The 24,336-nt window shown below is 40.1% G+C and overlaps 1 protein-coding gene and 1 long non-coding RNA gene across 2 annotated transcripts; both read left to right on the plus strand.

The window, feature by feature from the left end:
* The first annotated feature begins 78 nt into the window (after nt 1-78).
* Nucleotides 79-12,054, plus strand: LOC131706902 (macrophage mannose receptor 1-like). Its single transcript, XM_059008848.1, has 6 exons — nt 79-143; nt 5,704-5,751; nt 7,633-7,974; nt 10,171-10,497; nt 11,009-11,365; nt 12,017-12,054. Exons 2-6 carry the CDS (start codon nt 5,715-5,717, stop codon nt 12,052-12,054), a joined length of 1,101 nt encoding a protein of 366 aa, XP_058864831.1. The 5' UTR covers nt 79-143; nt 5,704-5,714.
* Nucleotides 12,055-14,260: 2,206 nt separating this feature from the next.
* On the plus strand, nt 14,261-16,321 carry LOC131707014 (uncharacterized). The gene is made up of 5 exons (XR_009310920.1): nt 14,261-14,304; nt 14,451-14,492; nt 14,730-14,771; nt 15,602-15,690; nt 15,901-16,321. It is a non-coding gene; the product is annotated as an uncharacterized LOC131707014 (long non-coding RNA).
* The last annotated feature ends 8,015 nt before the right edge of the window (nt 16,322-24,336 follow it).

Below are 24,336 nucleotides of genomic sequence, written 5' to 3' on the forward strand. Positions count from 1 at the left end.
TCAATCTTAGCACAGTATTGATTTGCATTGGGTTGGGTTTGACAGTGTGATCTCGTTAATGTGCAGGTTAATACAGCAGCACCTTCATATCCAGCGAGCAGGACACAGAGACAGACAGCAGCTACTCCACTCTCTAGTAATCGGTAAGCACACATCTAAATGATTCTTCAAATGTTTTTGCAGGATTTAATTTTCTTATGGTGATAGATTGGAGACTAGTCCTCTTTATGTCTCCACAGAGCAATGGTAAGAGGCAATGGGAGCTTATGATTATTTATTAGTTTGTTTGTTTTGTTTAAGAATCAGCTGATGTATCAGAATGTATACCCTTATGGTTTAGCTCATCAGTGTGATCACTTTTGTATTGTATTTGTTCAGAATGTGATAAAGCTGGACTGTGTTCTTATTTTCTTATTGCCATGCCTGCTGAATCTAAAAGCAGCGCTTGTTTTAATTACAATTCACATTGAACCTGCAGGTCCAAGAATCTAATTTAGAATAAGAACAACTATATTTGAAGGTTAGATAAAAAACAAACATGTATGTTTAACACACTCTACAGACTGAGAAATGTATTCTAAATTGTTGAATAATTTAGTTAAACTCATTATTTGTTTCAACAACTCATTTGATAATTATTATTATTCATTACATTATCTTCTTCATTATTGGAATGAAAGTGTACTTAGCTTCACTGGAAGCTGTTCTTTACACAATTGACCTGAACTAGAAGAACTATTAATATTGAAACAGAGAAGTGTCTTTGTGTGCATCGGCTACAAATGTTTGATAATAAGAAGTAAATTAGTAGATTCATGTTTAACAATGAAAATCTGTTAGGAATGAATTATAAAATAAATCCTGTCTAAATCGTTCTTGATTTGCATGCTGGATTGTGCATGACAGCGTGGTTTTATTAATGTATAGTTCATTTTTTAAAATGTTATACAATCTGATAAAGCTGGACCAAATTCTTATTTTTCTGTTGCCATGCAACACCTTTCACCTTTCTCTGGAGGCCTGTTCCAATCTTGGGGCCAGGTGGCACAGTGTGTTAATGTTAATTCACTAGACCAGCCTTTCACCTTTCTCTGGAGGCCTGGGTTCCAATAGAGGGGCTAGGTGGTGCCAGTGGGAGATGTAAAACCGAGGTCCTATTGTAAGTGACTCTGCAGCTGCAGTTGTGATATATAGTTCACTCCCAAGTCTCGGTGCGTTGCTTTGGATACAAGTGTCTGCTAAATGACTAAATAATAATAATCATAATAATAATTGTAATGCACTAGACTGTCCTTTCACCTTCATTCATTTTCTTCACAAGATATTAACGGGTGAGCATACGATACTGCTAATAGCAGAATATTTACACAATGTGGCATCAGAGAGCACAATGCATGGACCGTTTGTGCCCCACGACTCCGAGAGAGATAAAAAGAATGATCCTGGGTATCTGTGTCCTCTTCAGACAGGTGGGGGTTGTGGAAAAATAAGCTGACAAATTGTTTTTTGATTCAAAAACACTTTATATAAAAGAAGGTATACTTCCAATACAATCATATAAGCATGAGTTACAAACGGACTTTGGTCCAGTACTGTTTAGTGCATATGTTTGTATCAGAAAACACAGATATCTGCGGAGTCAAAAGGGATGAAAAGACTAACAAACTTGACAAGATTTGATATTTATACCTTCGTAAACAACTGGTGATTCCCCTCCCATTTGTCTTACTTCTGTCCAATGATAGGGGTTTCCACTCTATCACTGCACACTCCCTCTGCGGGGGAAAGGGGGGATTGCGCTCTGTTCATGATGCGTTGCGTGCCACGTTGGACATAGCAGGACGTGGCCATCTGGTCTTTCAGTTCCCCTCCCCATCTCACACTATCTCTGCTAGTCTCCTGTCTTTTGGCGTTTAGCTCAGACACCCACCTGTGACTTTGAGTTGTGTTAGGCTATGCAAAACTGGTTTTGCCAATGGGAAACAAGAGAACTCGAAACTTGCACAATACTATATAGAAACTTAATATTAAGCATATTAAAGCAACTGAATTATTAAACACATTAAAGCAACTTAACTATAAAAGCACATTGAAACGTAATCTAAACATAATGAAAAATGTATTAATCAATAATCTGTTACATGATTAATACCTTATGCAGAAAGCCATTACTACAGGGGCTTATTCCAGGTGTCTGTGCACCTCTAGTGATGAACACTTAGTTCAGGTGACCATTACAGAACATACTATCATTATAGTACCATGTGATACTGATAATAATAATATTAATATCTTTATACAGTGCCTTTCATGGTGGACAACCATCACAAAGTGCTTTACAGAGGTAGGCTCTGAACTGTGCATTATAATATAGGACATTGATGTAACATCTCATCTGCAGGATGGAGCACAAGGAGGTTAAGTGATTTGCTCAAAGTTACACAGTGAGTCAGTCAGTGGTGGAGGTGGGATGTGAACCAGTGACCTTCTAATTACAAGGCCTGGACTGTAACCACTGGACCACACTGCCTCCTAAGTCCCCTATGTGTTTTTTTTTAATACATGAAGTGTCTGTTTTTGTTTGTATCAGCTACATACATGTAATACATGGTCTTAGTAGAACAGCATTGCACCTTTCTCTGGAGGTCTGGGTTCCTGGCTGGTTGGCTAGGTGGTGCAGTGTGTTAATGTTAATGCAGTAGACTTGCCTTGTATCTTTCTCTGGAGGTCTGGGTTCCTGGCTGGTTGGCTAGGTGGTACAGTGTGTTCATGTTAATGCAGTAGACTTGCCTTGTATCTTTCTCTGGAGGTCTGGGTTCCTGGCTGGTTGTCTAGGTGGTACAGTGTGTTCATGTTAATGCAGTAGACTTGCCTTGTATCTTTCTCTGGAGGTCTGGGTTCCTGGCTGGTTGGCTAGGTGGTACAGTGTGTTCATGTTAATGCAGTAGACTTGCCTTGTATCTTTCTCTGGAGGTCTGGGTTCCTGGCTGGTTGGCTAGGTGGTACAGTGTGTTAATTTTAATGCAGTAGACTTGCCTTGTATCTTTCTCTGGAGGTCTGGGTTCCTGGCTGGTTGGCTAGGTGGTACAGTGTGTTCATGTTAATGCAGTAGACTTGCCTTGTATTTTTCTCTGGAGGTCTGGGTTCCTGGCTGGTTGGCTAGGTGGTACAGTGTGTTAATGTTAAAGCAGTAGACTTGCCTTGTATCTTTCTCTGGAGGTATGGGTTCCTAGCTGGTTGGCTAGGTGGTGTAGTTGGTTAGTTTCACCTCTTCAGCACATGTAGTAATACATGGTCTTTGTCTTGGCCATTGCTAGAACTGACACACCTGACACTTGCTTTCTAAACAGTCTTGATATCATGTAATGGACACAAACTACTTTAATTAGTGCAAGAGCCCTTTAACACTGCTTCAGGAATGTCACCTAAACTGGTCAATAATTTTTAGTTGGGATAGTTAGTTGGTTCAACAAGTCATTTGTAAATTATTATTTATCAAGTTTTTATTTATTCCCTTCATTACTGTTGAAATGTTGTTTTATGTGAAGTAATTAAGGTACTTCGCTTTTTATACACAATTGAAACCTGGGCCTGGATTAAATCAAAATGATGGGGGCACCATTATAAAGTATAGCAATGGTGCTGCCCTAAGCTTACAATATAGCCTACTGACTGGTGCACACTGGCTAGAGAGAATGCCATTTAATTTAGTATCAGGATTATTAAATATATATTTTTTATATATATAACATATGTCCTTTTGGCAATGTTCCCCGCCCCTGTGTGCATTTGTGTGTTATATGTTGTATGTTACGTGTGTTAATGTTGGTGTATAAATGTGGCTGCACGGGATATAAATGGGTGTGTGCAGCACGAGTTATTTAAAATGTATAATTGTATTTAGGCACGAGGATTGCACATAATTAATTCACGTGCTGGGATTCAAGTGAATAATTAATTAGTAATTGAATCCCAGCACAACAGTATAAATAGATGCACATTTCATTCACTCGGGGTTGTGTGTTCAGTGAGTGGAGAACGGGAGTGTGGCGAAGGAGAACAATAAGTAAACTAAAATATACTAAAATAATAATTATTATTTATTTATTCTTACTCGCCGTGTTTGTGTGTCTGTTCGTCCACCGTTTGTTTAAGGGTTAATCCGTTTTGTTTGTCTATTTATTTTGGTCTCAAGTGCCGTTTTCTGTTTAAAACCATTTGCTTGTTTATTAAACACTGAGTGCTGCCGCGACTCAGTTTCACTCATCACCACTGTCTCTCTGTGTATTCCTTTCTGGTCTGACGTCATTCACAAAGCCACCCTGTGACAGTCCTCCAGTTATCGCTGCAGTTTTAATAAGTGCGTTGTCCTTTCCTTGTAACTTAAATTAGTTTCTTCCTCTAGGATTTTAAAAAGCGCACATGCACACACACACACACACACAGACACCAGGTGGTCAATTGTAACTGCTTCTTTCTTTAGGATTGTAACCAAGCACACACATGTTTATTTATAATGTTTATGAGGACTTTGCATTGACTCTCACTATATTTGTATTTACTATTCCTAACTTCAGTCAAACAAGACAGGGTGAAAGTCAACAACAAACAAAATATTTGGGCACTTTTAGTTTGTTTTAAAAAAACAATAATGACTGTTTAATATCTGTTTAAACACTACAAGGGCTTGGCATGTGTCCTCATAAGGTAGGTTTTGTCAGACTTTCCTTCCTTGTGGAGACTTTTTTGACCCTGCAAACACTATAAACCTGCCCTCACTCACTCTCTCTCTCTCTCAAACACACACACAGAGACACCAGGTGGTCAGTATTTTAACTGCAGTTTTTTTTTACTTTAGTGTTTTAACCAAGCACTTACTCATCCACACACAGAGACACCATGCAGTCAAAGTTGTAACTTCAGTTTTTATAGTTTAACCATGCACTCAGACTCACACAGAGACACCATGTGGTCAAAGTGTGTTTCTTTGGAATTTGAAATGAGGGAGAGATGATGATGATAATACTAATAAAAAGAAGGAACAGGAGAATGATTAACATCTATATAAAGGATATAATGAGAATGGGTTACAAGTTTATTTTAGCATATCTAAGGTTCTCGATTTGAGAAAAACACAGAATAACAAGAGACCTTGTATATATTACAAATGGAAAAAGGAAGTAAAGAAAACAATGGCTTTCTGAGGGCAAGGGTTTAACCCCTTAAATTCAATTTGTATTTATATATTTTACAAATAACTCAGTTTCATCGCTGATCAAACAGTAGCTTATGGAATACAGTTATTATAATACACAACTTATTGTATAAATACACAGCATATTGCATAAATAAGCAAGGTACTTTACCTAGATTGCTCCAGTAAAAACCCAGCTGTATAAATGTGTAATTGTATGTAAAAATAATGTGATATCTTGTAACAATTGTAAGTCGCCCTGGATAAGGGCATCTGCTAAGAAATAAACAAGAAATAAAAAAAAATACACAGCATATTGTATAAATACACAGCACACTGTATATATACACAGTCTATTGCATAAATACACAGCATATTGCATAAATACACAGCCTATTGCATAAATACACAGCATATTGAATAAATACATAACATTTTGAGTAAGAAAGTTTTGAGTAACAAAGTGTATTTTAATGTGATTAAAAGAAAGTCTTCTCTTTGTAATGCAGAGTCTGCTGTGATGGGGGAGAGGGAGTTGCTCATCCTTCTGCTTGCAGGTGGGTTTCCTTTATTTCTGTTTTTTCGTTGATATTTTAAAATTTGGAAAATAGTGCCAGATTATACAGTGTACTGGTTTACACCCTGTTGCATGCCTGACCCTGCATGCCTGGCCCCTTGTTAATATTGTTATAAAACCTGGATGCCTGAGTGGTTTCAACTACAACCTCTGTGTCTCCTGTCTATCAGCGCATACCCGCACATGTAACACAACACCCCTGTTACACACCGTGGCGGGATAGAACAGAGCCCTGCACATAGCTAGGGGGCAGTGCAAAGCCTGGCTTGTAAATCATGTATTGTGTTGTGTTTATTTAGCATGGGTGAATGAATTTTAAATACTGTAATGTTTTGGTTTTAGAATGGGTGTATTTAATGAATGGTTTGTAAAGGTGTATTGGGTGATTTGAAGGTGGTGGTTTGTTGTATTATTGTTTGGTTTGGATGTGGTCTGGCAGACCACGCAGATATTAAAAACTTGTGCAGAATGTGACCATCTCCAGCTGATCAATTTATTACTAATCTGGAGATGGTCACATGTATAAAAACCTGCAGCATTTGCTGATCAGGGTGGGTGTTTGAGAGGAGGAACGAGAGAGAGACTGGACACATTGAAAGTAAATACGAAACAGAAAGTAAAAAAGCAGAAAACTAAAACAAGGGCTACTCGTGCTGGAAGGACCAGCACGACAGTGTGTCTAGGATCAGTGAATGCGACTACCCAGCCTGACCTTCGCATTGTTTCATTTGAGGTGTTTCTCACTTTGTTTTGTTTGAAGTTTTATTATTACTTTGTGAGTGTTGTTTTTGTTTAACCTTTTTACTTTGTATAAAAACGCGCTCCAGCGCTTTCAACCGTCTGCTTCTCCATCAACTTCCTGGTCTGGGAATGTCACAACTCAGCCGTCTAGCAACACACACGCAAAATATTATAGTATAAATAACAAACTACAGGAGAAGTACTGTCCAGTTATACCTGTAACTGTAGTATTGTACTTTTTCCATTATGTAAACATGGATTTTACGGTCTGTGGCGGAGTGTCCCGCCCCTATTTATTATTATTAGAGAGAGAGAGAGAGAGAGAGAGAGCGCGTAGAAGACATAGAAACAATTGCTAAAACGTGCTGGTTTAGCCAGCACGCCACTTACTTGTTTGTCTGTTTATTCGTTTGGCCCTCGTGCCATTTTGTTTCTGTTTTGTTTAAATATTTTGTTTTATTGATTAATAAATACGCTGAGTGCCATTGCACTCAGCTTCATCCACCCATCCATTGTTTTGGTTTATACTTCCTGGTCCGTGACGTCACCACTGAGAGCCAGACTGCCACACGGTCCAATACCATGCTGACATGTGTGTATTTACCCAACGTACTTGAATATAAATTTAGAAAAGAAAAATCTCATGACTTGGGCCGGACTGCATAGTCAGATTTACATTGATTTCAGGAAGACAAGATTTACAAATCATGCTGGATTCCAGAATAGACTCCGGATTGTACAGGGGATGACACCATTCATTACAGTAGGGATTTTGTCTGGACCCAAAAATGATGCCACATTATACTGAATGACTTTGTAGAGAGGCTGGATTAGACAGGTTTTACTGCATGAGACTGTAACCCACAATGCTGTATACAGTGTGGGGATTAAAGAGCCCTAATTCTGGCCTGGTTGACATAAAATACTCCCCCTGCTGGTTATTCCCTCCAGCCCCGGCTGATTTTGTTTTAAACACACATCGTGCTGAACCCTTGTTTTAAATGAGGACAGGACAGTTCTGAGAATGAGATGATCTGGGAGGGTATCCTGTGTCACTCTATGAATCCTACTCTCTGGATAGCTCGCACTTTTCTTAATATCTTTTTGTTGTTTTTTTTAGGACTTTGTGTGCCTGCTTCCAACCAGATCAGAAAAGTGTATGTGGAAACTGTGAAGAGCTGGTCTGAAGCTCAGAGCTACTGTAGAGAGAAGCACACAGACCTGGCCACTGTGCGCAGCCAGGAAGAAGCAGAGCAGCTCTTAAATATTACAGGAGATTCTCTCAATGATACTGCCTGGATCGGGCTGTATCGTGATGACACACAGAACTGGCAGTGGTCTAACAGCGATGATGTCATCTACACTAACTGGAAGGCAGAGCTCTTCTGTGCTTCAGTCAAGTCAAGTGAAGAGTGGGAGGATAGAGTCTGCAATGAGGGGAAAGCTTTCATGTGCTACAATGGTAAAGATCTAGCTGCCGTAACACTGCAATGAATTAAGAATCTTGCATTGATATTTATTATATATGACACTGGGGTATAATTGTTTTACGCATTTGAAGATAGTGAGAGGGATCAACAGTGTAGATAATAGATAACATATACAGAGTTCCTGAGTCCTGATCACAGATAAGATGTACAGGGAGTCCTTGATTCTTGATCACAAATATAAGAACATAAGAACATAAGAAAGTTTACAAACGAGAGGAGACCATTCAGCCCATCTTGCTCGTTTGGTTGTTAGTAGTTTATTGATCCCAGAATCTCATCAAGCAGCTTCTTGAAGGATCCCAGGGTTTCAACATTACTGGGGAGTTGGTTTCAGACCCTCACAATTCTCTGTGTAAAAAGTGCCTCCTATTTTCTGTTCTGAATGCCCCTTTATCTAATCTCCATTTGTGACCCCTGGTCCTTCTTTCTTTTTTCAGGTCAAAAAAGTCCCTTGGGTTGATATTGTCAATACCTTTTAGAATTTTGAATGCTTGAATCAGATCGCCGCTTTCTTTAATTCTTTAAGCCTGTCTGCATATGACATGCCTTTTAAACCAGGAATAATTCTGGTCGCTCTTCTTTGCACTCTTTCTAGAGCAGCAATAACATTTTAATTGCCTGCATGCAGTACCTTACATTTTTCTCTACACAGCTTTTTGCCGTCATATTTATACATATATAAATCATAACAATAATAACCAACAAATACAAAATAATACAACTGCACAGGGGCGGGGGAGTACCCTGTTCTAAAATAAACAAACAATATTTTTAAAGAGCCGGGCTTTGCCCATTTTATATGTGCAGGGCTTTTCTACCACCCTGCTACATGGGGCAAAAACAAACCTGCCTTGTATCATATAATCACGTGGTGTTATTAGTTGCCCCCATGTGCATTTTAAAGATGTGTCCATATTGATGTGTACCAGGGCAGAAAAGCCCTGCTGATAACTGTATTATTATTTAAATGTATTTTTTTATGATTTAAAATGTATTGTTTGGGATTATTTAAAAACAAGTGTGTGTTAGGATTTTGTAGTCCACGGTGTCATGGCCTAAGGCTAAAAAATGACACATCCCAGAAGTCTTTAGGGCTGAATGGGAAACACAGAGGAGCATTTAATGGGAGGGTTAAATTGAATTATTGTTTAAGAGGGTTGTAATTAGTGTGAGGTGGATGTGTATATAAGCTTGTGGTTTTCTATGTTCAGGGCTGGGTTGTTCAGAGAAGGAACGTAAGTAAAAATATTTAAGAAACATACAAGAAATATAAACAATTGCTACTCGTGCTGGATTTTGACCAGCACGATACTTGTTTGTTCACAGTGTTTGTTTGTTGTCCGTATGTTTTGGTCAACACACTGTTTTGTTCTGAAAAGTGTTTTGTTTAAATGATTTATTTTGCAATAAATACACACACCAGTGCTTCATAACTCGCAGTACTGTGTGTGTCTCATCATAGTCTGACATCACCACCAAGCTATCTTTGCCACATGATGCAAGTGCGATTTAGTTTTATTTATGAAATTATGTGATCTATTTAATATGCTTGATTGTGGACAAGACACATTCATGTTAAATGTAAGACTGAAGACAGCTTTGTGTTCAGAGCCACTGCAGCTCACACCTCATTGATCTGTATTTACAGAGACCAGCAACATCACTGAGAGATACACCCTGATTGAAGAACTGAAAACCTGGACTGAAGCTCAGCAGTACTGTAGAGAACACCACACCGACCTAGTCAGCATAAATAACGCCAGTGAAAATGAAGACCTAGTGAAGAAAGCGCAGGGCAAGCCCTTCTGGATAGGCCTGTTCAATAACCTGTGGAAGTGGTCACACCAGGGGGATAACTACACATTTCACAACTGGAACGGAGGGGAACCAAACAATTGGGGAGGCAATGAGAAGTGTGTGGAGATGAGTAAGAGTGGTCAATGGAATGACGTTCCCTGCACCTTTCAGTTACCCTTCTGCTGTGACGGTAAGGATCCCTGTTAGTCTGTGTGTTTATTGTTTCACTTCAGTTTGTGTGTGTTGGGGAGAAGGGGGATTGAGTTCTAGTGGTAAACTACTTGCTTATAAGGGTAATAATCTCTGAGTTTTAGTAGCATTTTCCTTGGGAATCCTTTTCACTGAAGAACATGTTATATTGCTCTCCCCAGATGGCTCCTCTGGTCAGTGTTTCTATGGAAATACTGAGAAGACATGGCAGGAAGCTCAGAGCTACTGCAGAAGTCAAGGCAGAGACCTGCCCACCATACAAGACCAGGCGAGAGTTAGTGAGATTATAAGTCTTATAAATTCAACGAGTAAGACAACTTTCTGGATCGGGCTGTATCGTGACAAACAGAACTGGCAGTGGTCCAATGGAGATGATGTCATCTACTATCACTGGAGACCACCAAACCTCTTCTGTGCTTCAGTCAATTCAAAGACAGAGTGGGAGGGCAGAGTCTGCAATGAGATAAACAATTTCATGTGCTACAGTGGTGAGTTGAGGTTCAGTTCCTTTGTCAACACTGTTAAGTTGGACGTATTGGAATGAACACCCAGCAATTTAATATATTTACATTCTGTTAGGTGTTTCTCTGTTTTGGTTACCCTAAAGGCATTGAATGTATACATACCTTATTTTTTAGTTTGTTTATGTGACCATTTAGTCTCATAATCCTTTTACACTGTAGGCTGTTGAACATCACAAAAAAAACAACAAGCTATCACCCCCAAATTACATATTTATTTTTTCTGCATCCTGGCAGAATATTAAACAACTAAACAACAGATCTGTGGTGATAATCAAAACTCCCCATGTTCTGATTCAAAGCAAACAAACATCAAAGCTCAAAAAGAACTGTGTATAAAATAGAAAAGTGAAAGAGTGCATACTAAAAATGAACAAAAGAGAATCCATGAAAATAACTGTGAACTAAATAGTGAACAAATAATACATTTACACCTCTACAGCTGACATTGATTTTGATGTGCTTTTTGTGTTTACAGAGACCAGCAACATCACTGAGAGATACACCCTGATTGAAGAACTGAAAACCTGGACTGAAGCTCAGCAGTACTGTATAGAACACCACACCGACCTAGTCAGTATAAAGAGTGACAGTGAAAATGAAGACCTAGTGAAGAAAGCGCAGGGCAAGCCCTTCTGGATAGGCCTGTTCAATAACCCGTGGAAGTGGTCACACCAGGGGGATAACTACACATTTCACAACTGGAACACAGGGGAACCAAACAATGTGGGAGGCAATGAGAACTGTGTTGAGATAGGTGTAAGGGATGATCCATCCAGAGGGGAATGGCATGATAAGGATTGCAGCTTGAAGCTCCCTTTCTTCTGCTTTGACGGTAAGGCTCCCTGTTCAGTCTGTGTTCTTGTTCAGCTCAGTTTTTTTTTACCCAGTACATCTAATCCTACAATAGTTGTCTGACCCCTAGAGCAGGGAAGGGTGTAACCCAGAGATATGAAGAGCCAGAAATGAGCCCTGTCATTATAGGTGTGTTTACACTTACAACTTGGACCCGAGCTGTCTTAGAGTCGATCAGTTTAAAAGATTCTTATCATTTGAGCCACTCCGTTTACACTTGAGCACAGACCTAAGCTGGCTTTAGCCCTGTATGCACGCACATAGCCGCTGAACTGTATAGTGTGCCCGATGATGTTTGTGGCAGTGATGGGGTTAAATCGTATCCCTGCAAACAATCACAGGTGTGGTCATTCCCTAATGAGGTAATTGGTGCTTATTGGGGAATGACCACCGGTATAAAAAGGGAGAAAAAATACCTTTGTTTGAGGGGTGTTTGGAGAAGGCAAGCCAGTGAAGGCATAGCTCAGTCTTGCTCATGTAAGTTTTGTGTTTGACTCTTTATTTTGGCCCTCGTGCTGTATTTGTTTGTTTATGGTTGTTTTGTGGGACTAATAAACGTGTGCTTGTGACAGAGACAGAATGATTCTTGGTGATAAATCTCCCTCCCGACCTGTGAGTGCGCTGTGTATAGGGAACAGAGATGACCTGGACTGGATGGCCCGACAATGAATTCCCAGGGTTAGATGGAAGTTGACCATCTAGAAAGGGGGCAGAGCTACGGTGCACCAAGTCATCGACCCAGAAGGGAAATGAGGTGGCAGCCGCGGATTGGAGGAGAAACGGTTGCAATCGCTAACCAAGGGGGGCGTGACTGACAGTATATAAGGGAACGTAGTGAGGTGATCTGTTCCTTTGTATGGTTAAACGCTGAACCGGAAGGAGAAATGTATTGGTATCGTATTGGTATTTGTTTGTTTTGTTAGATGGCTAACAGGATCGAGAGCTGTCGCTACAGACCAGCACAAATCCCGGACAACACTGCACCTTGTTCACGATACACTGTATTTTCACCACGAGCACTACAGCACTCACTTTGGACTTGTGACTGTGTTTGTGTTTATTGTGTTTGTTTAAATACCATGTCTATTGTTTCGGGACTGAACCCTGTGGATTTAGGATGACTGAGACAGCATGTCATTATGAGACAGCAGCACAGACACAGTTTCATTAACACTAGAACGACAGTGTTTACAGGCACACCTAGAACAACCATGACCGGTGAATTTGACCGGCGTATTAAAAGCAACATAAATATTATAATGAAAGGAGAAACAATTTAATATAAGTCGCAGTTTTATTCGGGAACGTCATATAAAACATCTACACAACTGAAACGTTGTAAATAAACAGATATTTGAACATAAATGTGTTTATATACAGACATATTACATAAAGTGGAACCTCAAAAAATGGTAAATTTAATAAATAAATATTTGAAAATAAATGTGTGTATATACAGGTATATCATGTACATACAAAACTGTACCACTGAAACAATGTAAATAAGTGTCAACATTTTTTAAAATAAATGGGTTTATATTGCCTACATAACAAAGCGCATATACACAACTGAAGCTATGGGTTTATATACAGACATACTATAATCAAAATTACATTAATAAATAAACATTTGAACAGAATGGGCTTCATTTACAATCGGTTACAAAGTCGAAGTGCTGGCACAAATCACACAGATCCTGTGCTTTTCAATATATGGGCATATACTAATGCAATGAAAGCTTCTAATTTCTCCAAGGGCATTGACCAGGGATCATCTTGATGTCACTGTTGCAAACCCAGTCTGCTTCAGAGTCAGATTCATCATTGTCCGTCTCTGCTGCATCAGAATTGTTTGGTAAAATTTACAGTAATTCCAAACACTGCTTTGCTGTCCTGCATCTTCAGCGATCCATTTTCAATGTGTATTGGGGTAACAATGAATTTCTTAGAAAAACGAGTGACTTATAGTAACCAGACTGCAGAGAGACAGCCTGGCATCGTGAGCGGTCAGGGCTGATTGATGGGCTATCAGGAGGCTCATTGAAACAATACAAATGTCAACAGACCGCTCACTTGAAGAATGCAGACTGATATAATCTCAATACACGGCTGCAAGTCCTGACTGAGAAACACAAATAATACCACAACATTTTATTTTTATAATATGTTTTATATGTATCGGTCAATTTGACCACTCCTGGTCGAAATAGGTATGACAGTATTATTTTATCTCGTTAATATTTGCAGCTACATGATTCTTTCTTTGTTAGGGGAATTAGTACATATATTTAGAAAAAGTCAGGAAAGCACAGCTCTGTATCTTAAAAACATGCACCACAATTTAAATTGAAATTCCAAAAACAGTCAAAATGACCACCTTGGTCATTCTAGTGTTAAAATTCATTTGAACAATACACTTGAAACAGGAAATACTACATCTTGTTGTTTTTGTGTTTTTTTTGTTTTTTTTTACAGATCAAGAACTCACAAGCCTCCCCTCCACTCTGGTCTCTCAAGGTATGGAGTGTAATAATTCAGTGTGATTCATAACACACAGCAGGAATCTGGCTTTGTTAGAAACTTTCTTTTTTCTCATTTTCTTTTTACAGAAGCAGAATCCTCAAGCCTCCCCTCCACTCCGGTCTCTCAAGGTATGGAGTGTAATAATTCAGTGTGATTCATAACCCACAGCAGGAATCTGGCTTTGTTAGAAACTTTCTTTTTTCTCATTTTCTTTTTACAGAAGCAGAATCCTCAAGCCTCCCCTCCACTCCGGTCTCTCAAGGTATGGAGTGTAATAATTCAGTGTGATTCATAACCCACAGCAGGAATCTGGCTTTGTTAGAAACTTTCTTTTTTCTCATTTTCTTTTTACAGAAGCAGAATCCTCAAGCCTCCCCTCCACTCCGGTCTCTCAAGGTAAGTGCAGTTTGTGGAGGGCAGTTTGTTTTAACTGTTTAATTGATGGTTTCTCATTCAGACTGAAATGCTGCATCTCATTGTCAGAGTTGCCCTGGTGGGGCAGCAGCACACACACAGTTTAATTGAATCATATTTTCTTACAGATCCCAAACCTTCAAGGCCTCCTTCAACACCAGTCACTAGAGGTATGGACTGGAATCAGTTCAGTGTGATTTATAACCCACAGCAGGAATGTGGTTTTGTTATAAAGTCCTCAATTATTTTATTTATTATTATTATTTTATTTCTCTTACAAATCCGAACCCTTCACACCCACCTTCCGCACTTTTTTTTTTAACTTATTTATTGATTTCATTAATTTATGTTACTTTTTTATCATTTATTTTATTTTATTTTATTTTATTTGATTGATTTCATTACAGATCCAAACCCCTCTGACCTGCCTTCTACACCGGCCTCTAAAGGTATGGACTGGAATCAGTTTGAATAACAACCCATTGCAGGAATCTGGCTTTCTTATGAATTACTCTTGAAAGTTTTCTTTATTTTGTGATCCTGAACACTTAGACCCCTCCTCCACTCCGCTCTCTCATGGTGGGTGCAGTGTGTAGAGCTGTATGAGAGTTGTGTGCAACTATTCAGCAACACTCGTCCCTCAACAATGCAGCTGTGTTGATCCAAAATTCCCATCAAGAAAAGGACTGAGCAGAACTGGTGACAGTAATCAGGGTTTATCTGTAGTTCAATGATAACCAAGCAAAATAAGCATTTCTGATCACCATATAAAACACTAAAAAAAATGCTGCTACACTGAAATTATTTGGCTCCTCATAGGCAACAGTAGCATGTGCTTATTATTGCATGACTCTTAATCGTACCACTGTATTGCACAATGATAAGTCCTGACAGAAGAGAAAACTGTCTGTATTATTATTATTTATTTCTTAGCAGACACCCTTATCCAGGGCGACTTACAATTGCTACAAGATATCACATTATACATTATTTCACATTATACAGATATCACATTATTTTTACATACAATTACCCATTTATACAGTTGGGTTTGTACTGGAGCAATCTAGGTAATGTACCTTGCTCAAGGGTACAACAGCAGTGTTCCCCACTGGGGATTGAACCCACAACCCTCCGGTCAAGAGTCCAGAGCCCTAACCACTACTCCACACTGCTGCCCCCAGATATGTATGTTTTAAGACCTGACTTATACAAGGTCCTGTTGTTTTATATTGTGTGTATATAATGTGTGTGTGAACTCTTCTGTTTGTCTGCACAGATCACATGGCAATCGGGAGGGTCAAACTTACTGCACCAAAAGGAATGAATCTTGAAGACCCCAAAGTGAGCGAAGCCATTTTAGAGCAGGTAGGTGACATTCAGAAATACAAACTGAGAATTTCCTGTGCACAGGACTTTGTGTCAAACTAATTAGCTGATCTCATTTTCATAAGACCGTTGAAGGCATTGCCCGAATCGTTTGACTCTGCTTTGGTTACAGTAGATGGATCGATAGATCTATAGGTAGATACACTGATGCTGCGTTCTTTGATGTGTTTCTTGTGGATGCTGTTTCAGATTCGGGAGTACCTCTCCAAGAATTTTCCGATGGAAGGCGTTAAGATGCGCTGGAGAAAACAAGACGGAGAGATTTTCCACAAGGATGAAGAAGAGGAGGAGACGTCCTCCGAGCCGTGAGATACCATTGCCGGCAGTGGGGTTCGGGGCATTTTGCCATTGATCTCTATTATAAACATGCCAAAATTTAAATTTTGTTAGAAAAGTGATTTGATTTCTTAATATTTTATTTCCTTTGGTGGATAGTATCAGGGAAAATTGATTCAGGGTGAGAATAAGGTTTAATCAGGGCTTTTGAGTGTGTGTTTAATTTTATATTAGTAACTACAACGAAACTGTCAATAAAATCAGGTTTATTGAGGGTGTGTTTGTTGTTTCAATTTTTTTTGTGCAATCGAGTGATGCAAGCTATTTCACTCTGTTTTTTCTTCTTTATGCAAGTCAAGGTTGTTATAATAGTAGAAAACACTAGTGGAGGCTTTGAGTAAATTGTTGATGCTCATAATGCATCACAGTAGAAAAATGCAACATGTCTAAGACTTTTGCACAGCACTATATATATATATATATATATATATATATATATATATATAATCAGTGGCTTCAGTTGAGCTATCATTTAAATTAGGTGTATTTCAGGTGTTTTAGTTTTATATTAATTTTACATTATCTACTGGTGTGCAACAGTTTTTATATTTAAGTAATGGTGAGTGTTTTCATTTGATAACATTTCCAATATATATTACGTTAGTTACTAGGGCAACTCTGTTATTTTATTAAAGCTTTTGAGTGTGTGTTTTAATTTTATATTAAAGTGACTACAACCGTTTATTTCAACCTTTGAAAAATATATCCAGCGTGATTACAGTCTAAGTAGGCCACTTTCCCCATTTCATAGCAGCAATCATATTGATTATGAATGACAGACAAGTGTCAGGCATACAGCAGATGAAGAATATTCTTACTTGCACATGATCCTAACATGAAAGGAGTTTGACAGCTCTTGATCTGAGCCTCTGGCAAAGTTCTGAGCAGGAGCTGCAAGGGAGTCTGGGTAAGCTAGACTAGTTGCCCTAGTGCAGGGGTCGGTAACATTGACCCTTCCAGTCCAGGTCTTTGTTCCAACCATGTCCTTAATCACTACCTGGATGAATGGCCCTCCAGGACTGGAGTTGTCTATCGCAATGGAAGCAATCCTGCAGCATAGTTTAAGAGTGGTGGCGCCCCCTGTGGGCTTTATAATCAGCCTGTATTTAAAAAGAAACACCAGCATGTAGAGTGAAAGGACAGCAGTGTTTAGATCCACTGCTGTTTACTAACCGAATGTTACATGACAGGAAACTGATCAAGAATGATCTATAAAACTCTACATTAGCCAAATTAACTGAAGATCTTGCTTTATAAATCAAACCTGTTGGACAAACACTTGACATGATAATGTATTGAAAGAGAGTTATACAATATTGTGTTTATAATGAAAAACATACAAAATGCTTAAAAACGTGTTCTGGTTACTTTGTATGAATATGAATAGATAGTACCCTGGATAAAGAAACTAGGCATTTCTCACTTTTCATATTCTGTATTTCTGAATGTATTTTTGATTAATTATTTCAATAAAGTTTTAGTCTCAATCTCTGGTTTCTCTGACTTCTCTCTATCAATGGATCACTTTTTATATACAGTTTTCATAAGAAACAGTCACAAGACAAAGTGACAGGCAATATAGGGGTTTGAGTAACAGGAGCATCTACAACCCAGGCAAAGAGAGTCAGACAGACCACAATGACTTACAGGAACGCAACTCTGTGACATAACCCATACGAGAGGGGTACAGCTACTTGAGAAGAGCAGTGACTTGGTTTTTAATGTTATAGCTTGAAGCCGCACTAGGGCCCAGCTCTGAGTCCATTTTTTTTCTGATACCACTTCACTGACTAAACGTCAACCTTGTGTTCATCCATGAAAACCTTTTCATTTTTATACCATTTATATCATTTTATTGGTAAAAGTAAAACATAAATAAATAAATAAACAAATAAATAAATATTGAAATAAATAAATAAATAAACGAATACATTGACATTTATTTATTTATTTATCCTGATATGTATTTATTTATTTTTCACTAATCATATAAACACTGCCATTTAATACTGTATGAAACGGAAAAAAATTCAACAGTTCTTGTTCAATTGTATATTAGTGAAGCATTTTGTACATAAAGGTCATCATGCTTTCATATATTTTTATTTTCAAATGTAAAAATATATTGTAACGACCCGGACAGTTGCTTTGTTGCAGGACTTGCTGTCTGTTCAGTTTGTCTCGTCTGTCTTTTATACATTCCATGTATTGTAAGGGGAACGGGATGAGTCACGCCGTTAATGAAAGGGTGGTGTTGTTTACGGGGGTTGCAGCGCATTTGAGAATTCAAGACCGTCTCCCTGAGTTAGTTTTGCCACCTGTTTGGGTTTGACCGGACAGTCCGGGAATTGACATCTGTGTCCGGGGGGCAAGAATTAACAAGCCCTGATACGCTGATGTCTGGTTTTTAAGTGAAACGCATACGAAACACCAACCTTCCTAGAATATTTTCTTGGTATGGGGTAAGAGCCGGAACGTCCCGGAACGGTACTTTAATGAATTCAATTGCTTTTTAAAAACACCATAGAAAGTTGCACACAGGTAAGGAAAATATTTTAGCAATCAGAACCGATTAATAACGCGCTGTCATTAACATGTTCCGGGCCAGAACCCTCTTTTTCTCACCAGAAAGCTCCCGGAACACTGCGTTCAGAAGGTGCAAAGACGACGACAATTATACACATAATACAACTAAGTGGGAACAACATAACACTATTGAAAATACCCACCGAACCGACCTTTAACTGCCCGTTCCGTGCAATAAACAGCTGTATAGACAAAACCGCCCGGAACACCGGGTTCCGAAGCTGCACAGAGTATAAAAATGATACACACAATACATCTAAGTGAGGACATCATAACACTATTGAAAATACCCACCGAACCGACCTTTCATTTTCCATTGTGTGCAACAAACAGCTTGATTAATAAAGCTGTCCAGAAGCTGCACAGGAGATGAAAAAAAGACAGTGAGTAACATACTTACAAAAATTGTCCGACCTTTAATTGCCCATTCCCTGCATGAAATGGGTTAATATGAGTAGATCTACTGCAAATTCAAGAATGGGTATTCAGCCGAAGAGATGTTCGTTGATTTTTACTGTCTATACAAACTACACTTTTCAGCCAACACCTGCAAAGGGCCACTGATTAGTACTTTAATACTGTACTGGATCGGAACACTACATTTGCCTACAAATTCGGATGACGACAGAGAATATCATGTTATTGACCAGATCTTGTTTTTTGTGATTAAGCACTAGAATCAAATTTCAGCTATGTTTTATACTCTCAGGAAAACAAAGTGGAGCAAAAACGGTTCTATGTCTCAGATGTGGAACCGTTTATCTGCTGCTGTTTGAAACCACGTGTAAGATTCTGTATTTGTACTTTATAATAATCAGTTTAATAGTCCATGCAGTATGCTGAGAACTCTGTACTCATTTCTCCAAAATGCAATGACTTCTGTAAACTGCTGAATGTGCTTAGCGTTGACAACCATTCAAGCTTGTGTTGGTAGTTTGTGGTACACTGGATGTTGTTGTAGACTGAATGATGAGAGTATAGGGGTTAGAGAGCATCAGCTTGCTCCTGGGTTCCCATGCGCTGCTTCTTGTTCCACTCATCACTAATAGAGAGAGCATTCATCCATATTACTAGATGTACATATTTTAGTCATAATATAAGAAAAATGTGTGTGTGTGCTTTTAAGATGTTGACTGTGTAACCACATAGAAATTGTTGTTTGTTCACTTTAACAAGCTAGTGTTGTTGATGTTGTTTTTAGAGTGAGATGCAAAAGCGGCAGTATTAAATGTGTGATATTCAGATTGCAATGTAAACGAGTGAGATGTAGGTCGGATTGTTAAACTGGATCTCATTTTTAACGTGGTATCTGTTGGGCATGATGAGATTAGGGTTTCATTACACTTTAATGTAAGATACAACCCCTGTAGGTACGAATGAGGCGGAGCATGTCAGATTTCTTTTACAACACATCTCAAGCCAATGTTTATTCACTGGTTGCCTACGAGGGCTTGAGAGGAGGCGAAATTGGGAGTGAGATATTAAGAATGAGACCAGATGAGAGGATTTCTCTGGTTGCTTAGGAGGCTTGAGAGGGGTGAGACATTTGAGAGTTTAAGAGTGAGACGAGTTTGAAGGATGGCGAGATTGAGGGCTGGAGTTTGGGAATGGTGCTTAGTAACATTGAGGTTAGATACTGATAGCAGGACGAGATAGGGGGGACGAAGAGTTTTCCCTTCTCGTCGGGTCAGGCAGCATCCTCTGGCTGCTGGGCGACGTAGAGAGGGAGACATGAGAAGAGCAAAGGATTAGATATAAACACTTTCCGCCAGGTCAGGCAGCATCCTCCGACTGCTGGGTGACGTAAAAGTGAGAGAGAGAGCAAAGTTTAGACATATAACATACAACAAACTGACTCTCGCTCCCGACGGGTCAGGCAGCATCCTCTGGCTGCTGGGCGTTTAGTGGAGCAAGAGACAGGAAGGGGACGAACAGGACAAAAGGACAGATCCTTCGCAACTCAGTGCAGCATCCTCAGGCAGCTAAGCTGGCAGCTGGGCGGCGTGGAGAGCTTAGGAAAAAGTGTCTCGGGTCCGTTTAGGAGAGACGAAAACAGAGAAACCCCCCCCCCCTCGGTCGGGGCCCGCTCGGCAGGTGGAGGCACGGCCTACTGCATGAGGGGGCTGAAATGGTCCTGGACCTGAAATAGAAGAGAGGAGATGGGACAGCAAGGTTGAGGCCTGGAAGGCTTAGCGCATAAGCAGCAGAAGAATAGGATGTGGCCGGGGGTCCCCTCAGGCCGGCGAGGAACAGCCGGGCGGCAGTGGTTGAGACGAGAGGCCGACCCGGACAGCCGGGGGAGTGAGACTCACTTCCCCCCAAAAGAGGACCCCCGGCTCCCCGCAAGAACCACACCGTGGGATAGAAAAGAGATCGCAGAGCCGCACACATAAACAAAAGGTAGAAGAAAAGAGAAAAGACAAGAGATGTTAGTAGACAACCTATGCCTATAAGCCGTCCGCACTGTGGAGAGGAAAAACCCCCCTGCAGGGAGGAAACCTCTGGTGGGCCTGGCGGAGAGGGCGCCCCCCACTCCGGGCAAGCTAACAAGTGCTTGGAGAGCTGTGGCGATGTCTGCAGAGGATGATCTAATATAAAAGTTCACAGCTGAAGAGATCCAGCGCCCCATAGACTTAATCAAAGTGTTGATACCTGCGCTAGCCGCGGAGGCAGCTGCTCCGATCCAGAATGAATGGGGGGAAAAATAGTAGAAGAAAGTCCGATCCGTGACGAGAGGGTGCATAAACGGGATGAGAACCAGTGACTCGTAACTCGGCTTAATTGGACCGTTTTTGAAGATCTGATGAGGAGGATAAAGTGGTTTCCGGGGATTTGAGAGAGATCTGAGCACTTGAGGCCTAGAGCTGGGAAGTTGGAAATTGATGGAGTTGAGAATTCTGCACAGCGGAGAAATCCAAAGGCGACGGTCAGGCACAGGGTTTCCATGACGATGTCGTTGAATAGGTTGAAGCATCCTTGCCAGAGAGCAGTGATGAGACAAAGGAGAAGGTCAGTAGAGATTGATTAACTTGATGGAGAGGAGGGGAGCAGGCTTTTCTCCATACCTCTGAGCGTTCTCTCTAGAGATCCGCTATCTCTAGAACGGACGAGAGGAGAAAGATTGGAGGCGAAATTGATACTGAATGCCCGCTAGGTAGCATCTAAATAGAGGAGGGGGCTAAACATAGAGACAGCCTGAGGTGAGTGATGAAGGCGAGGAGGTGCTGTAGGTTGAAAGAGGTTTGAGATCCGTTTTTTTTTTTTTTTTTTTATTATTTATTTTTTACTCGCAAAAGTGAGTAAATGAAGACCAGGCAGTCGAGTAGGAGGAACGGTAGATGGGGCGAGAGCGTTCTCCATGAATCCACGTGGTGATTGAAGGAGGCCGGAGAGAGAGTTATTCAGTTGAATATTGTTTTGCTGAAAGGTAGTACGAGACGAGGGTTGGGGTCTGCTCCTGGGACCAGGTTGCAGAACTTCTGGATCTTGATGTAACTGTCTGTATTGAAGTCCTGATGAAGTCCTGATTTTTTTTTTTTTTTTTTTTTATTATTTATTTATTTTTATTTTAACTGCAAGGTGTAGTGTTCTGTAGTAAAATTACTACAGCTGGCCAAAGTCCAGTATCTGGGTGCGTGGAATGGTTCACAAGACCTCATGGTTGAAAATGGCTTAACGGTCAGAGTCTATCCATTTTTTTAAACGGTAAATCACAGGTGTTGTCACGGTAAGTTCACAGGGTGCACTCTGTTCCTTCAGGAATCCTGCAGAGGAAGTGCTTCACAAGAGCAGTTAGACATAGTACTTCCAAGGTAAGGTCATTGCATAGACAGAGCAGCTTTTTCTGAGGGTAGATATTAAAGAGTGAAGGATGTCTATTGATATAGGGAGCCAGGAGGGAGCAGCAGGGGGGGGGGGGCTCTTGAGGATCTCTCCGAGTGTCAAGCAAACTGATGGGATGGATAGAAGTGTTGAAGAAGGGACGGAGATGAGGCGGCAGAAATACTAAATTCCGGTGATGTAGGCTTTAACGGTAGAGGGGGTTAAGTGAAGAGAATCCCTTGCATGGGCGATGGAGGCTAGAATCCGTTGCTCATTAAATCAGAATGGGATGTATTTTGAGTGCAGAAAGTTGTAAATGTTTTCCATCCAGAGGTAAATGAAGATTTGGTCGCTGGGACTAACTGTGTGGCCATGTAGTGATGAGCAGTTTGCAGAAGGTTGGAGAGTGTTGTATTTAGTTGAACGGCAGATGTTGGTGTTGCAGAGTTTGATGAGGGCTGAGGTGGCAGCTGGACCTGAACAAATATATGAAATCGACTGCCGAGATGTTTTTTAAAACTAAGGCAGAGAGCTGAGATGCCAACCATCCTGTGTTAGTTAATACGGGATTGATCAGTGGTTTGCTACCATTTTGTCTGTTTGGAATGGAAAAGGTAAACTCATAAATCAGAGATTTGGGTTTCACAACTCCAATCATTCTCCAAATAGTGGAACTCCTTAATTCATAAATCAAACAGATTTCCAGTCTCGTACCATATATTAAAGCTTGTAGTATCTGAAAGGATGAGCGGACATATGACTACATTGCTGAGGAAGTCAAGCTCTCCGTGTATATATATATATATTAGATCCAGGTATTGGAGGAAAGCTGGAGTGTTGGAAGCTCTGGAGGAGAGCAGTTGCAGATTTGAACAGTAAACTAAAGCCACTTTTGTATGCTGCAATAGAAGCAGATCTGAAGAGGGAGCCGAGATTTGCTGTAATGAGGAGATATTAACAGTAGAGGCAAGATCTGCTGAACGGGCAGAGATCTGAGGGGTAAACGATGGAATGCTGTCAGTAGTCTGCAGTGGCTTGCTGTAGAGAGCAGAGAGCTGCTGAATGCGGTGAAAATTGGTATTTGAGAGTTAAGGCGTTTTTAGATGATGTCGGCGATGGGGCTGCCTTTGGGCAGAAATTAAGAATGCATAGATCTGAGGCCGCTGCAGAACCTGAGAGGATAGGAATGCGTTGCTCGGAGGCTGCTGCAAAACCTATTGATTTGATCAGGAGCAGTCTAAGAGTGTATTGTCCATTGCGGGATACGAGGACGCTTGACTGAAATGTTGATAATCGTAGCACATAGTTTCCGAATGTGACTGGTAGCTCAAATTGAATGAAATGGACTTTGAAAGTTATATTAAGTGCCTTGATGAAGTTGGGGGCAAATAAGGAAGTGCAAATCCAGGAACAAGAAGGTTGCAGGAATGGCCTGATGCAGGGAAGCTGTAAATTAATGTGACGGTGGATTCTTAACATCTCAGAAAGCTGATAAGCATGGCTTCATGACAAGGTTCTCAAGGGGAGGAGTTTGGATTTGAAAAAAAAAAAAAAAAAATTCAAGTTAATATATGTAGAAAAAGAGGTTGAGGCAGGAGGGTACTGAGAATCCCTCAAAAAGACAACGAACTGCAGGAATTAATAGAAGGTTTGGAGAGTGCCAGATTCGCAGCGATAGCAAATCATCTTAAATTATGTAGAGCTTGTGGTGTTATGCTGCCATCTAGAGGTTTTTATTGGAATTGAAACTATTGGCTTCAGTGAAGCAGGGTAGCATATATTTGGTTATTGCGATTACAATCCTTGTCTATGTATTGAGCATTTGCTTTAGAACAGTTAGTGATGATATAAGTAAGTTAACGTAGGTCTAGAAGAGGAGCC

The sequence above is a fragment of the Acipenser ruthenus genome, chromosome 38, assembly GCF_902713425.1.
Source record: "Acipenser ruthenus chromosome 38, fAciRut3.2 maternal haplotype, whole genome shotgun sequence".
Lineage (NCBI taxonomy): Eukaryota > Metazoa > Chordata > Actinopteri > Acipenseriformes > Acipenseridae > Acipenser > Acipenser ruthenus.

What these genes read in the sequence shown, in the direction of transcription:
- LOC131706902 (XM_059008848.1), top strand. Translation starts at nt 5,715, where the DNA reads ATGGGGGAGAGGGAGTTGCTCATCCTTCTGCTTGCAG. An exon ending in AGCTTTCATGTGCTACAATG is followed by an intron (nt 7,975 to 10,170) that starts GTAAAGATCTAG and finishes TGCTCTCCCCAG; the next exon opens with ATGGCTCCTCTGGTCAGTGT. An exon ending in CAATTTCATGTGCTACAGTG is followed by an intron (nt 10,498 to 11,008) that starts GTGAGTTGAGGT and finishes TTGTGTTTACAG; the next exon opens with AGACCAGCAACATCACTGAG.